At 41.2% G+C, this 22,432-nt stretch overlaps 1 protein-coding gene across 2 annotated transcripts in view; it reads left to right on the top strand.

The window, feature by feature from the left end:
- SLC2A9 (solute carrier family 2 member 9) overlaps nucleotides 1–22,432 on the top strand; it is an 84,534-nt gene that overhangs the window by 35,218 nt on the left and 26,884 nt on the right. For both annotated transcript variants that reach the window (XM_044418427.1, XM_044418428.1), the window contains 5 exons: nucleotides 4,727–4,887; nucleotides 8,368–8,492; nucleotides 11,326–11,471; nucleotides 18,379–18,511; nucleotides 19,812–19,999. In XM_044418427.1, coding sequence (XP_044274362.1) covers nucleotides 4,727–4,887; nucleotides 8,368–8,492; nucleotides 11,326–11,471; nucleotides 18,379–18,511; nucleotides 19,812–19,999 — 753 coding nt within the window. The remainder of the gene's footprint in view (nucleotides 1–4,726; nucleotides 4,888–8,367; nucleotides 8,493–11,325; nucleotides 11,472–18,378; nucleotides 18,512–19,811; nucleotides 20,000–22,432) is intronic.

Genomic DNA, 22,432 nt, shown 5'->3' with positions numbered 1-22,432 from the left:
TTTGTGAGGGGAAATCAGTTATTTTTAAGAACAGCATGTTGCATAGTTAAGGCTATGAACTTGCAGTGCAAAGATTTAAATCTGCAATATACTGCATAGGCATGGCACCCCAATTTTTTGGGCCCAGAGACTCAATTGGAACTATAAGAGGACATCATGGATGTCCTCACAAAATGGCTATCATTCACAGAACACCTGTTTCCTTGAAAGCAGATTGCTGAGGCAAAAATCAAAAAACTTACCCAACATACTAATTACAAGGAACCCTAATTACAAGGCAGTGGTGGGGTTCAAGTTCCAAATGCCAAATCACATATTTGTCCCGAGAGTACAACAAAATGCCCAGTTTGCACAATGCAAAATGGTGATACTCAGAGAAACACACCCATTATGTTGCAGAAAGTGCATACCTGCTTTTGAATGCCACAAACACGGAATACTAGCATGAAGGAAGATGGGTGAAAGTGGATTAGGATAAGCACACTTGTCTAGATAAGGCAAAGGTCAGTTGAAGAGCAGTTTAGGAAAAAGGGATTCCACTTGGATATGAAGAAGTCACACTCCCCTCCTGAATCCAGCCCTGCACTTGGATTTGAGCAGCAATCAAGAGTCTGTTCATACGGCAAAGTCTTGTACAGGAGCACAGCAGCTGAGCTGTGCCTTTCCTGGAAATGTCAGATCTGACCATGGGGACACGTGCTACCATGGGGACACGTGCTTCATTCCATCTTGTTTTGACAGTTGTGATGGGCTTTATGTAGAACTGCCTTTGAGAACTTTTCAAAAACTTCAGCTGACCAAGAGTAATGTGGTCACTCTGTTGGCTGGGACCAGCTGTAGGAAGCTTGTTAGAAGAGCTTTGCTTGCCTGCTTCTAGGCACAATTTACAGTTCTGTTTGTTTGTTTGTTTGTTTTAATTGATGTGTTTACAACTGGTGTTTTTTACTGTTTTAATTGCAAAATAGTCATGCTTTCCTCTATTTTATGTTAGCTGCTTGAGCACTGTTTTAGTGGAAAGGTCAGCTCTAAATTTAATTCAATAAATAATCTGTGGAAATTTGTGGACAGTTTATATCCACCTTTAGAAAGAAATAAAACAGGGAAACCAGCATGATAATAATCACCAACCTTTAGCAACCATTCTTCACATAAAAATTCAATCAATGGCACTGCATCATAGCAATTAGCATTTAGGGTACAACTTTTACAGGAGGAGTGTGGTAAGTAATACATGCGTAGGTGTTTCTTCTAGTCAGACATAGCATAGTTCACTATTCTGCTGGAATGCTGAAATTAGTCACGCTGCAGTTGCGTTTATCACACACCTTTGACCCTATTACTTTGTTCAGTGGTGAAATCCATTACATGCTTCAACAATCTGTCCAGTCAGCACTGACAGCACTACAGTTGATTTAGAGATAGCTTGAGATATTCTTCTTTAGAATTAAAAACAAATGTGTGATTCTATTTTGCTCCTTGAGAGGTTTAAAAACAGGAAGTCACCGCAATTTAGCTAGCCATAAGCCAGCCCCTGTATAGGTAGTTTAGAGGCACTTCTCTCAGATAGCAAACTCAGGTTCAAGTGCCTATCAGTGTAGAAGTGAAATGGGGCTACCCAAAAATACATGTTCAAAGTATGCAGAAGTATAGAAGCATTTAAATTAAAAGAAAAATGAAGTTTTGTAAAACTCTTAAACCACTCTGGCAAGAACTTGGAATAGAGGAGCATCAGTTGAAGGTAGTGGGTAGGAAAAGATGAGACTTGTCTGCTTAAGCCCCTAATAATGTATGGGAGTATCATAAGAAGCTTGATCTAGGTAAGGTTTTGGGGCTGATAGATGTATGCTGTGCAAGCCCTCTCTAGAGAAAGCTTTCTTTCCCAATGTTTCCTTTCCCAGCTGCCTGTCTAAGGCCAGGGTTGGCACCCCCAGTCTGCCATTGCAGGAACATAGGAAGCTGCCTTATACAGTGGTACCTTGGCTCACAAATTTAATCTGTTCCAGGACTCTGGTCATGACCCAAATTGGTCGTGAGCCAAGTTAAATTTCCCCATAAGGTTCAATATAAATAGGGTTAATCCCTTCTGTAACTATTTTTTTTAATCAGAAAAATGTGAAGCAGAGTGACAAAGAAAAACAAAGATCGCGGCCATCTCCCCCCACACCCCGAGCACGAGCGCGGCCATCTCCCCCCCCCCGCCAGCACGACCACAATTGCGCCCGTCATCACTGCACCTGCACATGCCCATCATCCTGGCGCGCTGTGGGGGGAGAGACAGGTGCGATCATGCTGGTGGGGGGAGATGGCCAAGATTGTGGTTGCACTCCTGCAAGAAAGATGGGCACAATTATGGGCATGCTCCTGCAGGAAAGACAGGCAAGATCTTGGCCATCTCCCCCCCCCCCCCGCCCCCAGCACAATCATGGCTATCTCCTCACTCAGGGGTGGGGAGACGGCCGTGATCATGGTCACCATCCAATGTGAAGTTTGCAACCTGAGTCAACATTTTTATGAAATTTTAGTTCGCGACCCGATTTGGTCATGAACTGGTACCACTGTACCAGGTCAAGCTATTTGTCTATTGAACCTAGTATTGGACCTCTGAGTGGCAGCATCTGGTCTCTGCTGGGCCTTGCACACCATTCACTGTCTCTTCCCTGGGTCCAGCAATGTATGGAGATGGGCAGAAAAGACATTCCTGCCCTGTCATCCTGAGACTTTCCAGCTAGGTTTTTGCTTTGTTTTAAATTAGCCAGAGTCTGATGAGGAACACTGCTGGAAAACTCTAAGACTTTGTTGCTGGGTATAACAACACATTTTTTGTTGCAGGTCCTTCTGATGGAGAAAATAGTGTCAGTTCAAAAGTAAAATTGGTTCATCCAAAAAATGCGGTAGTGGTTTCTGCATACATTAAAAGGGAGCAGAAAAACACTCCAGTGCCTATGAGATTTCAAAGGTGGGGCTGGTGCCAGACTCTAATGGGTTTTCAGCAGAGGGCTGCTGATAGGCCTTCTGCCACCGCACCTCATTGCTGAAGCCCCAGCTGCTGCCGCCCCTCCGTGCTTATGCTCGCCCATGACCGCAGCTGCCTGCCTACCACCAAAGCCCCTGCCTGCAAAAGCACTACCATCACCTCTGCCACTGCACTGGTGAGCCCACCCCTGATATCCGCCCCTACTTTCTGCACAGATTCTTGTCTGCTGCTTAGGAACTCTGAATCCCTGGATCAATTTTTTTATTATTTTCCTGGGCAGTTCTTGAGCTGTATTTGCTTGTTCTTGCATAGCTCTGCTATGAGTGATTTAAAGAACATTTAGTTTGGCCCTTTCTCTTGCTGATCCTGGATTAGTTTCCACTGAATTGCTGATCTGGCTGGTTTTGGATTTACATGCCCTCTGAGCTTGGCTGCCGGAATCAAGGGTAGGACTGTAGAATTTTTGGATTCCCACTCACCCCTTGCCTTCGTCCTATTTTGACCCCTCTTTTCCCACATTTGCTGCAGTGGTGCAGATGCACTGGCATAGAGTTCTGCTGACATTTTAGTGATGTTGTGCTGATGCAACTTCACCAACAGAGATGTATTAGGAGCTATCAGGATGGAGTGGGGTTTCTGCAGTTTTCTAAAGCTCCTCCCCCACTAGTTTGACCAAGGCATCTGTAGTACAGCACAAGATTGCACACCCATTTCATTAAATGCCTAGAAGCTTCAGAATCCCAAATCCAGCCCTGAAAATGATGCTGTTGTTAGCTCTGGATGTTGTGCTGTTTTGTAACTTGGATTTCTTAAACATGTTTTTTAATTTAATGAGTGTCATGTGGAAATCCGAATGTCCAAATGCCAGGTTATTTGTATTGGCTGCATATAATTCCCTGGTATTATTTTTGGAGCAACTTTAAAACTAAACCTCAAGCGGTAGGAATGACACAATCAGTGCCACCACTGATGGATTTTCAGCATTGTCTGCTTGTTGTCAAGGATCCATCTTCAAAAGGTTTCTCAGAGTCAATAGCTGTGGTATGTAGGTGGTGTTGCACAGGAGAGAATTCTGTCTCTCAGTGGGTGGCTCTTCTAATAATTTCACATGAGTCAGAACTATAAGGAGACCATTTTTTCCTCACCATAACTAAAAGGCTAAGGAGAATGCATAGATGCAGCACCATTTGTTGTCAGTCCAAGTAGACTTTATGGCCACTTATTTGGCAGGGTTCCTGCCTCGTCATCTGAAGAAGAGCCCTCCATTCCTATACCTGTATTTGAGGGATTCTCTACATATGTTCTGTTGATTGTACATGGCTTGAAGACAGTGGCTCTCTCCCCACACCTTTGAATCATCTGTAAAAGTTACTTTATTACACTGGGCTACTGGCGACTGGGATGGTGGCAAGTTTGATCCTCTCCACAAATGTGTTCCCAACTATAGAGGTTTATTTTATTTTTCCCATATTAATAACTCACAGCCATTCTAGCTTCTAAGAAAGGGATGTTTGTGGGCCTTCCCAGGTGCTTCATTGGATTGGAATGTATAAGTGTTGACTCCAGTATATTAGTTTGCGTTCTATTAGTTGGCTAAATTTTGAAAGATTACTTAATATAATGAGAATAATTTAAAAATCTAGTTTAAATAAAATACATCTGCTGCAATTCTTTAAAATGTTGATGAAAAATGCTACTTATCCACACTGGCCAGCATTTATTTATCACTTAAAATCTGTCTTTTATTTATAGTTCATCAAGAAGTTTTACAATGAAAGTTGGGAAAGAAGCTATAACCAGTCAATAACAGAACAGTCTGTTACGCTGCTCTGGACTATATCCGTTTCTATATTTGCCATCGGTGGACTTGTGGGTGCGTTGATTGTTACTCCTGCTGTCAAATATTTTGGCCGGTAAGCATAGAAGAAAGAGCTGTGAATTGTGTATGTTTGCTTATTTTTTCTTTCTTTTGATTTATTATACTACAAAAAGAGCATGCTTTATACTATACAAAAAGAACCCTAGTATTCCGACTCCTGGATTTAGAAGCCTAGATGATGTATTTCCCAAGCTAATTTTATTAAGAGCACATTAACACCAAACACAAGTGTGTAGAATATAACTCTATAATTGTTCTTGCATATTTGCAAAAGATAAGCTGGTTGTTTACAGGTTAAAATCTGGTCTTGTTTCTGATTTATTATTATTTTTATTGCCTTTTATTAATGAACTACTTTCTTATGTAAGAGACAAAAATCAGAGGGAGAAACTTAAAATTCCCCTTCCAAAATCACCAGAGTCCCAATCTGAATCAGGACTTCTGTCAGGTGAATTAGACCATTCTGTCTTTTCCTCAGGACAAGGTTAGCAACTTTAACAAAACTGTACCACGCTTGCAATGGTGCATTATTTGTCTAGTTATTTTTTCATTGAGTTTCAAAAAATTCAAACAGAATAAAAAAAGAAAAGAAAGTTTTTTACATGAAGCTTGATTGAAATCATTAGTGTGTGTGTGTTGGGGGTGGGGGTACCGCTCCATATTTAATGTTTGGCAAAACAGACTACCACTATTAGAGATGATCATGTATAGACTTCAACAAAGGCAGCCAAAATATACAGCTGGACCTCTGTATCCACTGTCTCAGTTACTGCCATTTCACTTAACTGAAGTTGACTGTCAGCCCTCCACGTTTGCAGGGCTTAGAGACACAGGACCCCCACGAAAATGGAAAAAAACCATGAATAACTCTAGGGAAAAATCACCAATAGTGTTGATCTCCTCTAGGACTGACTGGTTTGATCTCCTTGCAGTCCAAGGGACTCACAGGAGTCTTCTCCAGCACCACAATTCAAAGGCCTCAGTTCTTCAGCACTCAGCCTTCCTCATGGTCCAGCTTTCACAGCCATACATTGCAACTGGGAAAACCATAGCCTTGACTATACGCACTTTTGTCGGCAGGGTGATGTCTCTGCTTTTTAGAATGCTTAGATTTGCCATAACTTTCCTCCCCAGGAGCAAGTGTCTTTTAATTTCTTGGCTGCAGTCCCCATCTGTGGTGATCTTGGAGCCCAGGAAAATAAAATCTGTCACTACCTCCATTTCTTCCTCATCTCTTTGCCAGGAAATGAGAGGACCAGATACCATGATCTTAGTTTTCTTGATGTTGAGTTTCAAGCCAACTTTTGCGCTCTCCTCCTTTACCCACATCAAAAGGCTCTTTAGTTCCTCTGCCATAAGAGTGGTATCATCTGCATATCTGAGGTTGTTGATATTTCTCCCGGCAATCTTAATTCCAACTGGTGATTCATCTAGCCCCGCCTTTCTCATGATGTGCTCTGCATATAAGTTAAATAGGCAGGGCAACAGTATACAGCCTTGCAAACTCCTTTCTCAATTTTGAACCAATCAGTGGTTCCGTGTCCAGTTCTCACTGTTGCTTCTTGACCCACATACAGGTTTTTCAAGAGACAAATAAGATGGTCTGGTATTCCCATCTCTTTAAGAACTTGCCACATTTTGTTGTGATCCACACAATCAAAGGGTTTAGCATAGTCAATGAAGCAGAAGTGGATGTTTTTGTGGAACTCCCTAGCTTTCACCATGATCCAGCATATGTTGGCAATTTGCTTTCTAGTTCCTCTGCCTCTTCGAAACCCTGCCTGTACTTCTGGTAGTTCTTGGTCCACATACTGCTGGAGTTTAGCTTGCAGGATTTTGAGCTTAACTTTGCTAGCATGTGCAATGGTGCGGTAGTTTGAACATTCTTTGGCATTGCCCTTCTTTGGGATCGGAATGTAAACTGACCTTTTCCTATCCTGTGGCCACTGTTGAGTTTTCCAAGTTTGCTGGCATATTGAGTGTAGCACTTTTACTGCATCATCTTTTAAGATTTTGAATAGCTTAGCTGGAATACTGTCACCTCCACTAGCTTTGTTGTTGCTCAGGCATCCTAAGGCCCATTTGACTTCACATTCCAGGATGTCTGGCTCAAGGTCAGTGATCACGCCATCGTGGTTATCAGGGATGCTGTGCTCTTTCTTGTATAGTTCTTCTGTGTAATCTTGCCACCTCTACTTAATCCCTTCTGCCTCTGTTAGGTCCCTGCCATTTTGGTCCTTTATCATGCCCATCTTTGCAGGAAACGTTCCCTTGGAAAAATCTCCAATTTTCTTGAAGAGATCTCTAGTCTTTCCTATTCTATTGTTTTCTTTGATTTCTTTACACTGTTCATTTAAGAAGGCTTTCTTATTTCTCCTAGCTATTCTCTGGAATTCTGCATTCAGTTGGGTGTATCTTTCCCTTTCTCCCTTGCCTTTCACTTCCCTTCTTTCCTCAGCTATTTGTAAAGCTTCCTCAGATAGCCATTTTGCTTTCTTGCATTTCTTACTTTGGGATGGTTTTAGTTGCTACCTCTTGTACAATGTTGCGAACCTCCGTCCATAGTTCTTTAGGCACTCTGTCTATCAGATCTAATTCCTTAAATCCATTTGTCACCTCTACCGTATATTCATCAGGGATATGATTTAGGTAATACCTGAGTGGCCAAGTGCTTTTCCCTACTTTCTTCAATTTAAGCCTAAATTTTGCAACAAGAAGCTCATGATCCGAGCCATAGTCAGCTCCTGGTTTAGTTTTTACTGACTGTATAGAGCTTCTCCATCTTTGGCTGCAGAGCACATAGTCAATCAGATTTCTGTGTTGACCATCTGGTGATGTCCATGTGTAGAGTCGTCTCTTGGGTTGTTGGAAAACAGTGTTTGCTATGACCATCATATTCTCTTGACAAAATTCTACCAGCCTGTGCCCTGCTTCATTTTGTACTCCAAGGCCAAACTTGCCTGTTATTCTCGTTATCTTTTGGCTTCCTACTTTAGCATTCCAATCCTCCATGATGATAAGGACATCATTTTTGGGTGTTAATTCTAGAAGGTGTTGTAGGCCTTCATAAAACCGGTCAACTTCAGCCTCTTCAGCACCAGTGGTTGGGGCGTAGACTTGGACTACTGTGAATGGTTTGCCTTGGATTCAAACTGAGAACATTCTGTCATTTTGGAGATTGTATCCCAGTACTGCTTTTGCTACTCTTTTATTGACTATGAAGGCTACTCCATTTCTTCTGAGGGATTCTTGCCCACAGTAGTATACCTGATGGTCATCTGAATTAAATTCCCCCATTCTTGTCCATTTTAGTTCACTGATTCCTAAGATTTTGATGTTCAGTCTTGTCATTTTTGCATTATAGCTGTAAGCTTTCGGTTATTCTATCCATTATATATAACACTGAAAACTTTCTAATAATACATGTAGTTCACTGTGGCTTAGCAAATGCTACTCTTTGACTGGAATTATAAACATGTCATAAGTGTGTAATATATAATTTGTTCCTTTTCAGAAAACGTACGTTGCTGCTAAATAATATATTTGCCATTACGGCTGCCCTGTTGATGGCATTTTCTCAACTGGCAGGAATTTTCGGAATGATTATTCTGGGACGATTTATAATGGGCATTGATGGAGGTACGATTTAGTCTGTCCTGTAGGCAATTAACAACTAATGCTGAGCGATCTCTCCTATTCAGAGCCCAGATGATCTATAAGAGTGTTTGTCTGTGCCCAAGTCACATGAGCATCCTTTTCCTTCTAGCTGTCATGAGCCCATTGTTCATATAGCCTTTCCAAAAGCAAAAACTACATAAGACATCATTAGAGAGTATAGTAGAGCTATGTCAACAGCAGTATAAACTACATGTGTAGGAGCCATGTGTTAAACCCAAGTAGTTCAGTCTAAAGGAGGGCAGCTTCACCCATCTTGCAGGGTCTATTTCCTCCTTGCCCTGCCTCAAATTCCCATGTGACACCAATAATGCATTGGGTTTTTTAATACTAACAAAACAAAATAGGACTTGCTTAAGAAATAGTCTCTGTTATGTAATCTTGACTGTGCATTTTTGCTTAAAAATAAGAGATGCCTTCTTAGATCAAACTAATGTCCACTTAATTCTTTTTAAAAAATTCCAACGATCAGACCATACTTGCACGTGTTCTGTGTGCCCTTAATGTGGACCTTCAGAGAATCTTTCATCCGCTGAAGTAATCTGGAATGCTTTTGTTTTGTTTTGTTTTTATGAATCACTTAAGAAATACTTACAACACAACTTTAGTACTTCATATAAGGCAAATTTGCATTTTATTTTCACCCACCCAAAAGAGAAGAGCTACAGCAAACTCCACCTCTCATAATTCTGACAATGATTATACTGTCTGTGTTAAAACTACAGAGTTCTGCAAGTGTACTTAAATTAAGAAAATCTAGCAAGTTTGGCTTAAACAAACTGACATCGGTAAGAACAGATTATCATAAGATTCCAGCCAAATGTTCCCCGTTAGCTCAAGCACTGGCAAAAAGGCATTTTTCTAGAATTTTTTTCCTCTTCTTCTACAAGCTGCTGATCCCTTCCTATTGTGTATGCATGGTGCTGGTTCAGCTACTTACTGAATGAATAAATTAGCTATTAATTTATAAGATTTTAAAGACCCGTGCCTATTAAATTCATTAATTGAAACTTAGGCTTTTATCAACCATCAACTAATTGGCCATAGCAGAAATATTAGTTAAAAATGTTTTTTGTGGGTTCCCTTTGCTATTCTCTGGAGTCATACCTCAAACAGAGGGTGCTGTGAAAGCAACCTTTTGATGTTTGTGAGATTCAGAATTAGCATTTCATGGAAAAACCTTTAAATGCCAAGCCTCAGAGAAGAGAGGGCACACAAGCTAAAAAAAAACCAAACAAACCAAGAAGCACTTCTACTGAGCACTTCTTTTGCATACATAGTCTCATAAAGCACAGTCAAGTATATCAGTATTTTTATTTTTTTTTAATGATGCAGTGTTTTGCAGTAACTTTTTCAAGTTGTATACAAAACCAAACAACTTTAAAAACCAGTAACAAAAGTTCATAAAACATGAGTGTAGAAGTACCCTAAACAAATCAATTGTTGAAGGCCACAGTGAATCAGAAATGCTTGAACTTCCCTATGTAAAGCATGTAAAGAATTAGCCACCGGAATTTCCCATGGGAAGCTAAAGCAGTGAAACCACAACACAAAGACCTGCTTTTTGTAGAGGCCAGGAGATAAAACTAAACATTCTTCAGAGCAAATCAAACTGGCTGAGGGCAAAATCCCATCCCAATGCCCAAAACTCCCCAGACTTGGAGGCATCCATTGCAGAACAGGAATGGCAGCTACCATCTTCAGCATCCTGCGCCTCCCACACACTAAATGGTCATTGTTGGCTCTCCAGCCATGGAGATTCAGAGGGAGGGAAGGAGGCCCAAGCAGCCTCAACATTCCTCATTTCCTGACTGCCTTAGTGTCCCCACCACCTCTTTTTACCCCTCCCCTGGGGTTGCTTTCCTGACCTCTGTTCTGTCACTCAACTGCAGCCCATCCCATGAGGCTTTTCCTGAAGGGGCTTTTCCTGCTGAGGTCCCCACTCTCCCATAACCTTTATCTTATCAAGACTGAATGTAATTGCATTCACTCCACTCCACTGCCTTCAGCTCCTTGGTTGCCACCGGTGATGGCCCTGTTTCCTGAAATGTGGATTTGGATTTGGGACAGCTGAGTGTGAGAAGGAGAAGTGGTTTGCCAAAGGCTATTGAGTTTGTAGCAGAAGGATTTGCTGCTTTTGTCAGAGATCATACTCTTAACCATTCAGCTGCTGTGTCCCACTATCTCACAGATTCTTATTTTCCCCTGGATAGTTTGAAGTGGATATGCTTCTAAGCATGCATCTATGCCAGTGATGGCGAACCTATGGCATGGGTGCCCGAAGGGGCACGCAGAGCCCTCTCTGTCGGCCCCAGCAGCCATGCGCATATTCGGAAAGATTAAGGGCACCAGGCAACAACCTCACTCATTAGCTGCGACTGGCAGAGCTTTCACATGGCCAGTCAGTGAGCTGCCAGGGATTTCCTTGGACTGTGATTTTAGCAGAAGGTAGGAAAGGTAGGAAATACACTCAGATGCCTTTTTCAGGGCTGACCAAAAGCTGGTGATCAGTGGAATGTTGCCCCCTTGTGCTGGTGGTCAGCAAATTCAGGTTTTATTGCAGTGTTGGCACTTTGCGATAAATAAGTGGGTTCTGAGTTGCGGTTTGGGCACTCGGTCTCTAAAAGGTTCGCCATCACTGGTCTATGCTTACTGTTCTTGTCTGGATTATAATCCAAATACTTGTGTCCAAACATTGCCAAATATATGGTTCAAGGATTTTCACTAGGATTTCATTTTTAGATTTTATATCCTTTTCTACTGAAATTTACCATTATTGTTCTAACTTATTTCACAGGTGTATCTCTCAGTGCCCTTCCAATGTATTTGAGTGAAATTTCTCCCAAGCAGATCCGTGGTTCATTAGGACAAATTACAGCAATTCTCATCTGTGTTGGTGTCTTCACTGGACAGGTTTTGGGCCTACCGGAGATATTTGGGAAGGTTTGTAACATTCTGAATTGTACTTTTAAGTTGATATTGTATTGATACAGTTGATTTATTGTTCATCTTTGATTAAATTAATTTCAAAGCCATAAATTCCTACCAGTTTTTCATATAGGTTTTGTCATATTGTCAAACATGAGATAATCCACTAGGAAGGGTTCCTGCATAAGTCCAGTTTAAACTAGTAGAAGTTGGACAAGTTATTTCCTTTAAGTGGGATTTGTGCTGGAGAATTTTCAAATGGATTAAGTCCATTAAGATAGTTATCAGGACTGGCAAATTTTTTGGCTGAGGGGTCACCTTCCAATTTGGGCATATTATATGAGTGTGTATATACCTAAACCCTTTTCAGTGTCCATTTAACTGTGCCATAACTAATATAGTTAATGCTGCTGTTGCTGATGGTACTTGTTTGGTAGCTTGTTTTCACATATATGTATCAACTAGCTGGATTGCATTTACAGCAGTTTTATACTGGGATCAAAATATATTCTTAGCTCAAATAAAGTGGTACCTCAGCTCATAAACTTAATCCATTCCACGACTCTGGTTGCTATGCAAATTGGTCGCAAGCCATGTCAAATTCCCCCAAAACGTTCAATGTAAATAAGGTTAATCCGTTCTGACCCCTACAAACGTGGTCGCAAGCGGATTTTGGTTGCAAGCCAAGTCAAATTTCCCCATGAGGTTCAAGGAATATAAGGTTAATCCATTCTGTAAATATTTTTTTTAATCACAAAAAATTGAAACAAAGCACAGTACAGTAGAGAACACTAACCTAGGTGGAGGGGAGGTTATTGTTTGGAGGGAGAGTCCAAACCATAATCGTGCAATAGCGATCGTGCTGTGGGGGAAGATGGCCACGATAGTGATCGTGCAGGGGGGTGCGGGGAGATGGCAGCTATTGTGGGCGCGCTCATGCAGGAAAGACGGGCGTGATTGCGGGTGCGCTCATGCAGGGAAGACAGGCGCGATTGCGGGCGCACTCGGGGGGAAGACGGGCATGATCGCGGGCGCGCTCAGGGGAGATGGGTGCGCTTGGAGATGGGCGATGACCGCGGCCATATCTCCCCTCGAGCACGACTGTGATCACGCCCATCTTCCCTGCATGAGCGCGACCACATTCGTGGCCATCTCCCCCCCGCCCTCGAGCAGAATTGTGCAGGGAAGATGGGCGTAATGGTGGTCGAACACATGCAGGGAAGACGGGCACGATCACAATCGTCACCCAAAGCGGAGTTTGCGACCTGAGTCAAAAAAATTTCTATTCAGAACCCGATTTGACTGTGAACTGAGGTGTTCATGAGCCAAGGTACCACTGTACATTGAATGAAAAGTAACTCTGAAGATAACAAATTTAGTTTCTTGACAAATAACACTAACTCATGGTTTATTTAACCCATGATTTGTTTCTTTACCTAAGTTGAACTAACAAAACATGATTTGCTTTCTGAATCCCTGGGTTGTTTGTTTTTCCCCCTCAACTCTCCTCTGAATCCTTGTATCCCAAATCCCTGTGCAGTACTATAGTATTGGGCTTTTTTTAAAAGCAATTATTATCAGCCACCTCTGCAGCTGAATAAATAACCCAGGATTCGGGGTTCAGAAGTGATCCTAAGGCCTTGTATACTTTGGGATTTGTAACTTTTGAATGGTGTTGTATAGAATTGTATAACTGTTGTATAGAAAAGAAAAACGGTCCAGTATTAAGCAAAACACATGTTCTAATTTTATTTATGTATGTACTTATTATTATACATTTTATAGTGTGGAAAATGTAAAAAACTATTTCAAGATTTAGGTTTCAGAGAAATGATAGCTTCTAAGAGAGCTGAAAGTAGTATTATTGTTCTGGGTGTGTACATATTTCCTTGTCAACCTTTTGTCAGGGAAATACCCTTGCACAGTTTGAAGCGTTATAAAGCCCTTCAAATTCTGTTTGTCGAAATGAGTAGTGAAATATTTTTTGTCATATCACCTTACCCAGTGCTTTTTTGGTTAAAAAAAAAAAAGGTGCCGGAACTCATGTCGCTGCCGGCACGTGATCACACACACCAATCCCAAGCTGAGCAGCGTCCCAAGCCGGGAGGCGCGGACACAAAAGCAGCCCGCAGGCACTATGTTAATGATGTTTGCTGCTGACCTGCTACGCCGCCGACAGGCGATTCGAAATCACTTCATAAAATCCATTGGAAAAAAAGGTGCCGGAATGCCATTCCCGTGCATTCGATGACAAAAAAAGCCCTGACCTTACCCATTAGAAAGTGCAAGCATTGGATTCAGAATGCCTTGAACTGCAGCAGATATGATGGCCACTGGATGGCACTATTACTTTGAGTAAATACCTCTGTTATATTAAATTGTTTACCATTGACCTCTCTTGGTATGCATGATAGTCTAACATCAATCTTCTGTGTCCTTATATAGTAAATGTATAGAATTGGAAAAGTTACATTATGAGGTCAATTATGTTAGCAACTAAAAATACTCTTCTCGTTGCAGTTTCCTGCCACAAAGTGAGACTGTCCCTCAAAATCTCTTATGAAATCAGCCCATTCCAGGTCTATCAAATGGGCAGGAAGGAGGGTGGGTCTGACAGTCACTTAGACGACCCCAGTGCAGCTCATACAGCACCACTCAAATTCTCCATCTTTACAGCTAAGGAAGTATGTAGAGCGAGGCACCTGACCTATGAATAAATGCCTGCAATTGCATGTCTCAACTTTAGCCCATTCCCCATTCTATCAAAATCATCTATGCAAGGAATGTAGATGTTGCCATTCATGGCTAAAGGGAAATAAGTGAAATGGCAGATAGACTGATGACGCGGATGTCCATTTTGCAGTGGGGGTTGTTGTTCTGGCATGTGAAAATATTTTGCAGCTGCAGGTGGTTGCTTACCTGCAGGTGAACAGGATGTTACTTGGGGAAGAGCTAGTAAGGCAAGCAATATATGGAAACACAGTGTTAAGGATGAATGCTGAGTGGTGGCACTGAAAGCTAACCATCACCCCTACTACTAGCTGCCTCTTCAAATGAAAAATGTTTTTAGGGGAAGTCTTGCCCTCCAAGCTATTAGAGTTTGGTAACCCTGACTCACTCTGTGTTTGACAAATGGAGAATAGGCATCTTTTTATGCTGTTTCAGGACCAATGGTTAAAGAAGAGTTGTTCAACAAGTTGTAGCATCCTTGGAGGAAACCTCTCAATGGATGTCCCACCAAAGAGCAAACAATCAAATCTCTGGGCATAGCCATGAGTCATGTCAAGGAAATTCTCATAATGATCACCTGGGCCTGATTTTTCCTCTCAAGCCGAGGAAGAAGGCACCCCTACAACAAGCTATAACCATGGTGGAGAGAACTAACCCTTATGAGTCCCAGTAACCCACAATTGATCACTTGACCAGTCAGATATTGTCCTGTACTGTCAAAAATGCCCAAAATATTTTTAAAGCATAACTTCATTAGAATAACAAAAAGATACTTAAATCATAAGCAGATTTACTAAAATAAACTGACAGTTATTGTGAAAGAATGTCTCAGTTCAGAAGTAACAATCCTTGTCTAAGAAAATATGGCTTGTTGGACCAGGAATAAATCATGCACATGCCTGTCCCCTCCCTTCCTCTCCTGCTGTGCACATCTTGGTTTCTTAAACCACACTTGTTTGGTTTGAAACTGGCTTGAACGATCTGGATAAACAAGAATTTAGAATGACTTAATGACTTGCTCAGGTTGTACACCTAGACTGATTCCTGCAGTACATTGAGATGGTCAAGCATGAGTGATAGCTGTAAAGCTAAGCCAGTTCTGAATGCATTAGAGTGAGCCAATGAATCCAAAATGGTAGCCAATTAATTGGATCAATTAATTTTCGGGTGCTTCTAATGGCTGTTGCCTAGTGATCATAAAAGAGTGCCACCAGATCAGACAAGAAGCAAAATAGCAAGGACGAATTGGAGGTTCATGCCTGAATTAAATATTTAAGGAATAGCTAGGCATATAAAAGGGAGTGTGTGGTAGGAACATCAGCAGTGGCAGCCAGGCAACCCCACTTCAAGGGGTTTGTTTTTTGTTCAACATTATTTGAACCATTCATTTATTGGTTTAATTTTTTAGAAATTGGTGTAAATAGCAACTAGTCATTTATATAGGAGAAACAGGTGAATTAGGATGACATCATTCAGGTTGGACAAAACCTTTTCTTATTGGTTCCAGCCATTGTCCATATTTTTACGTAGGACATCCTGTGATCTAAGCTTCAGTTACAGTTGAATGTGATAGAACGTTGAGAAATGGTGTATATAATTTCCGCCTAGCTCAATTTCTTATACTACAAGATACTTTTGGCATAAATCACTCTGATTCTTCCTTTTCTTTGTGGCAGTACAGGAAGTTCCCTACGTATGGACGAGTTCCATTCTGAGAGCATGTTCCTAAGCCCAGTTTGTTCATAAGTTCAACAAAGTTACTCTAAGTACCCAACTAACACAATTGGCTGTATAGCACTGTACTGTAGTAGGTTTATAACACCGCTGGAGGACTTCTGGAAGGTATACTTCTGCGTACATTGCAGTGCAGAAGTGCATCCGTGTTGTTCATCTGATGGGTTCTTCCTCTTTTGGCATCACTGTTAGGTTGGTGCGACCTGTGTTACGCTTTGCTGGGCTCACCTCTCAATTATTACAGTAAAGTACACAAAGGCATATTTACCTATTTGCATATTTGAAAGTTCACAACTTGAAGGTTTGCATGTAGGGGACTTCCTGTATATAATTTGTGATAGTATAAATTATGAACTACAGATTCATGAATTTTAATACTTTTGTTGAACAAGTTGCCCCAAATCATCTGAAACTCGGCAATAATTATAATAAATAAATATGGTTTTAAAATTTCTCAAAAAGAAACAATATTGGGCCTCAGTGTCAAAAGAGGAGGATTTCAAAAATTTTCAGTTTCAAAAACTGGAGAAGCATTTTATTGAATTTTAATATCTTACGCACCACTTTATGCCTTTGAAAGGTATAAAATGATACTAATGGAAGGATAGAGGAGCGTGAGACAGCTTGTCTAACTGTTGGCTCTGTCACATATGACTAATACTGCTTTTAATAATGGAATAAAAATGATGATATTATGGCACATTTCTGATTTGGATCTCAGAGGTTTTGAACCAATAAATGTATTTTAGATAAAAACCACTGAGCTGGAATGCCTCTTGGCAAGGGAAAAGTGGGAGAGATAGTGAGAAAGACAGTTGCTACCACATTTTAATAATCTGTAAAATTATTGCCCTATAGAATATTTAAACATTTGTTTGGGAAATAATACCAAATTCAACAATCAGTTGTAGTCATGAAAGCATGCTGTTGTGTACTGACTGGAAAGAAAACCTTTATATGTTACCATATTTAAAAAACAGTTTTCAAGTACAATTAATATGTTTTTTCTCAATGTCCTCAAAGTGCCTCTAACTAACCCATTCAGACTTGTGTGTAAATTCTGTGTGTAAATTCTGTTAACATTTACAGGCCTTTTGCACATGCACTTGGGGGTAATATTTCAGCCCAAATATTAGGGCTGAACCATGGATTATTGTGTTGTCTGAAGTCAGCCATGCTAACCAACCACAGTTTGTCCACCACAAATAATTCATGAAGAGAGAACCCATGAGGACTTTCTTGTAATCTAAAAAATCGAAATGTTAGTAACAAGTGAGACAGTTGAACAGTTGTGTAGGGAGCATCTAGATCACACGTGTGTGCGTGATGATGTGTGTACACATACATGGGAATACTTTTCCTGTCGGATGTGACACACCAGTACTACCTTTTGGGAGGATATCTAGGAATTCTTTTTATTCTCCCAGAATTTTAACAATTAACTTTTAATCTTAGTTATACTGCCTTTCAGTTTTGTACTGCTGCTATACCTCTGCCAGTTTGATTGCAACTGCTGTGGTTTTATTGTTTTTGTGTTTCATATGCCGTTCCCTTTTTCTCCTTGATTACATGTTTTTAACTTTTATTAACTGCCCAGAGAGTTTTTGGCTATTGGGTGGTATAAAAATTAAATTAATAAATAGAATCCTACTGTTCTTATTCATAATTTGTTAACCACCCTGACCAATTATTTCAGTGTAATCTGCCCTTGAAAAGTGCATATAAGCTGCAATACTGCTGGCTTATGTTTAGTTCTTCCCCTGACTTTCTTCTGCAGCAAGATTAACCTCCAGTTTTCCTTTAGGGGAATTTTATGGAAACTGAAAGAGACTTGTGGCTATTGACGTGCTTGTGGCTATTAACTTAAATGTGTGCATGTAAGTGAGCTACAGAAGATTTCAGTGGGGTATAAGCATTCGCAAGGCTGGACTGGTGCCTTACTGCCTACCTCCTACCGGGAGTCAGTCCCCTTGCACAGCTGGTGCTCTCCCACTTTTCTTAGCTTAGCTAGCTTCCAGTAACAATCCAGGGGTCAGTAATCACTTATGAGGTTCATAGTTGGGGGAAATACTGTATGTTCCATCTGTGGAGAAAGACAAATAGATGGGCACACCTAGAACAACCTCTGGTCCTGGCACCATAACTTTGGAATACTCTCTCAGAGAAAAAATGTGCCAAAATCAGACTTCAGTAACCCCCTTACACTGAGCTAGACTTTCCCCTGTGTGGCCCACACAATTGACAGGGGCCCTCAAGGACCTCAGAGCAGAGTGACCTTGTCCTGCTTTCTCTTATCCATTTTTTAGACTGGAGATGCAGTGATGAAACCTGGGACCTTCCGCAAGCATAGTTGCTCTGAACCCTCTCAGGTGTTTCTGTCTGTCTGTCGGTTGATTTACAACAGTAGCACAAATACGTTGTGTACGTATCCATTACTTGCTGTTCTTTTTTTTTCCAGGAATCCCTGTGGCCCTACCTATTTGGAATCATCATTGTTCCATCACTTGTCCAAATTGGAGTCTTGCCTTTTCTTCCAGAAAGTCCTCGCTTCCTCTTGCTTGAAAAACATGACACAAAGGCAGCAGAAAAGGGTACTGTGCTTTTGTGTTCTTCATTGTTATAATTCTGATCCCTGTGGCTTAAAAACTAAGTACACTGATGAAAGTGTGCACACCCCATTGTTTTGCAGTCTTTGTTCTTTTAAAACTGAGAGATTAAGATCTGAAAATCTTGTAAGCAAAGAAATCTGCCATAGTCAGTAATGCTCTGTATCAGTCCTCATGCATTTCTGTCTCTACCAATTCATTCAGATGGCTCAAATTTGTCAAAAATCGGTGTATAACATGCACTCTTTTTGACTTGCTTCATTCAGTTTAAAGATAGGTTTTACTGTTTATAGGTTTTACCATGTAAAACTTCTATATACTTTCCCATATCTATTCTGACTTAATTTGCTGCTGGAAAGTAAGGAGAACTTAGTTCTTTTCAGATGTTTGCAAAATGCATGGAGTGGGAAATGGAATGGTGCCTGCTTGATTCACCCCGATGCTTTGTGCATTCTCATGGGCCCAAGATCTATGCATTCAATGTGACATGTGGAGGGGTAAACTGTAGGCACTTAGGCTCTCCGCGTAATAGAACCCTGGACACAGAGAGCCCATCATCACATGAAATGCCCACACATGTACAGTATTATATTTGTACCCGCCCTTGTCCTGACATTGTGCAGAAATTGGGAAGGTCGTCATCATCTACATGTTGACTATGCACAAGAACTTTCCCATCTCTACTAAGTCCCTTTTACATTGCCAGGGGAAACTTGACTAATAAATTACATGCTGATAATCAGCAGGTATAATTTACAGTATAATTAATATAGAGGGCTGTAAAATACTGGCCTACAAGACGTGAGGCTTGCCTTTTCATTGAAGGGAAGAGAGGACAGGGGAAGGCTGGACTGTATTTATGAAGACAGTGCAAAATGTCTGTGTTTAAATCGAATATGCCATTGGATATTGTATTTTTCCAGTACCTCGGAGAGTGACCTGCATATATACTAGATATAAATGAAATGGAAGTGATATTAATATAAGTGATCCAAGTGTTATTTCATGAGTTGGGCCATTCTCTCAGATGCATTCCAAAGTTTTCTTGTATTCTTAAACTTGTTTGATATGAATGTGTGCATCTATATCTATGTGTGAAGTCCTTGCTGTAAGGTATACAAACACAAGGCTCTGCAACAATTTTTGTTACCCAGAAAGGGGGAAATGTATGGTCCAAATTACATATTCAGTTTAAATAAATTAAGTGTTTTGTTCTGAATAATACTGATTTAGCATGCAGAAAACAATCTGCATTTCAAACACAAGTATAAATTGTGGTTTGCAGCATTTCAGACCTTCCTTGGGAGAACGGATGTGTCATATGAGATAGCAGAAGTTTTGGAAGAGAGTCGAGTGCAAAGAAACATCCAAGTAGCTTCGGTCTTTCAGCTGCTGCGTGATTGTAGTAAGCGATGGCAGATTCTGACCATCATTGCAACCATGGCTTGCTACCAACTCTGTGGCCTTAATGCTGTAAGTAGTTCTATTCAGTATGTTGTTGGCAGATATATTTTATGTCTTGGAGGTCACATTTGTTCTGTTTAAAACATTTGTAGGATGTTTGCAGAACCTTTTGGTGATGTCCACAGATCTGATACTAGTCGTATAGTTTGCCCTTGAGTATTCCAGTGGAAGCTTTTTTCTCCCCACACACATTGCAGGTAATAGAGACCGATCCATTTCAATAGCACAGCAGGCAATGAACAACTCTCTACCAGGGCCTGCACTGTGCCAACCTGGAGAGCCTGGTACTTGGGAGGGCCTCTGCAGTGGAATCTTCATGCTGAAAGCCTGGACACTCGCACGAACATGTGAAATATATCCATATGCATCCATAGCCAATATAGCCAATAGATAATGTAGCTCCTGATGAGTCCTGATTTATGCCATTGAGCCAAGCACTTCGGTTTCCCATTCTTCCTGGTAGTGACAAATTCTCTTATATGTTGAACCCCAGAAAAATGAGATCCGGCAGCAGATATACAATAACATTAACATCGGATTACCGCAATGTGCTCTACCAGAGCTACCTTTGAAGAAAAAAATTGCAACTGCTGTAAAATACAGCCACTTGCCTGCTAATTAACAATTATAATATGAACCATAGCTTTTCAGTAGTTAAGCTACACTGGAATTGGCTATCAGTTTGTTTCAGGATAAAATTTAAGGCAGTGTTTTTAACCCTTACTGCCCTGAATCCCAAACCAGCATTGTTGGTGGCCAGAAATTATGGGAGTTGTCATCCAATCACCTGGAGGCCACCAAGCTGGGGACGGCTGCCCCAGCTGGTTTGGGACCAGCATAACTGAAGGATTGCCTGCTCCCTCGTGAGCTTGTGCAACCCTTTTTCAGAGGCCCTGCTCAGGGAATCTCCCCATTCTGAACTGAGGCAGCTGGCCGGGAGGAATAGAGCCACTTTGATCATGCCATCTCATTTCTGGAATGCCCTCCTACTATCCATTTATAATGGTGCTTTGATTTTCTTTTACAACATTCTGGTATTTTATTGTGTCTATAGGTTCTTTTTGTTAGCAGCCATGAACTTTTAAGGAAGGACAGAGTATAAAAACATCACCATCATCTTCCCTCACTGCAATTCTTTAGACAGGATACAAAGACAGTGCTGTTCTCTTCTGTCTGGATGCAGTGCTGCTGCTGTTTCCAAATTGTCCTGTTGGTTGCTTTACCTGCTGCTGCGTTTTTATTTTGATTTCATTTTGGAGTTATGTTTGTCATAGTGTAGCATCATGTAATCAGAGGTGGCATTTAAATATCCTAAATAAGTCACTAAAGTGGCTCGTAAGTCCTCCTATCTCCTTAGATCCGCTTCCCAGTTAGTTTGCAATGGCTCTGTGCTGCATCCACCGATTCGGAGCTTGCCACAGCCTAACCCTTTCCTGCCTCACCCTGCCAGCACTGCTGCCAACACTGGTGAAGCTCCATGCTCTTCTCTTAGGCTCCGACAGCCTCTCAGGCCAATAGTAAGGCAGAAGGGCTGCGTGAATGTACATAGGAAGGGAAGTGGAAAGTGGAGAGGTGGGCCATGCCTTGAAGTTCCTTTACTCAATAGATGATGCAGCACAATTTTGCAAGCAAACCGTCTTGAGAAGGAGCTTGGAATTGCATGCACACCAGGGAAGCTTGAGTAGAATGAAAGAGTAGAATGCGAAACAAGCAGATCGGCTATGTCACAATCCAGGGTCATGTTGGTATTGAGGACTGCATTAAACCTAGCAGTTCTGTGTCATAGCACCAACCTTATTTTGGCAAGAGAGCCACTGACAGTCAAGTCCTAATTGTGAGATTTTGCCATTGTGGTGTATGCTACTGTACAAAGTCACCTCTCCCCCATGCCCTGGGATTGTTTTCCCTCGAGTCAGGAGGAACCAAGGCACCAGCAGAAGCATAGGACAGGGCGGGTGGGCAGGCTGGACTGTAGATGGGACTAAGCCTTGGCGAGTTCACCAGTCTACATCTTGGTGCATTTGCTGGTAAAATCACCTCTCACCTAATCAGGTCTTCAAAGGAACTTACACATGGAAATGCGAAATCAAACTGCAAACAATGAATGTACTCATTTAAACAATAATTCAGCGATACCATGAGAAGTGTGCTCAACCAAGCCTGTTTTTACACATCATTTAAACTGTTCTATATTGTGATCAATCCCCATGTAGGAAAAACCCTGTGCTTCCTCTTCAGGTCCAGGTCTTTCCACCACCACAACAAGTAATAGATACTTAACTTTTAGATATCTTAGCATTATTTATCCATCCCTGTGCAGTTTGCCATTTTGGAATGGATTATATTACCTTAATAAATGCCAGTTCTTTTAATCTGGCCAGATTGTCTCAGAAGGTGCATATGGCATGACTATTATTTTTAAGATATCTTCTTTCCCTCACA

The sequence above is a fragment of the Varanus komodoensis genome, unplaced genomic scaffold (genome assembly GCF_004798865.1).
Source record: "Varanus komodoensis strain SLA01 unplaced genomic scaffold, ASM479886v1 scaffold9, whole genome shotgun sequence".
Classification (NCBI taxonomy): Eukaryota; Metazoa; Chordata; class Lepidosauria; order Squamata; family Varanidae; genus Varanus; species Varanus komodoensis.
The sequence above is the reverse complement of the archived record's forward strand: the minus strand, read 5'-3'. Positions and strand labels throughout refer to the sequence as shown.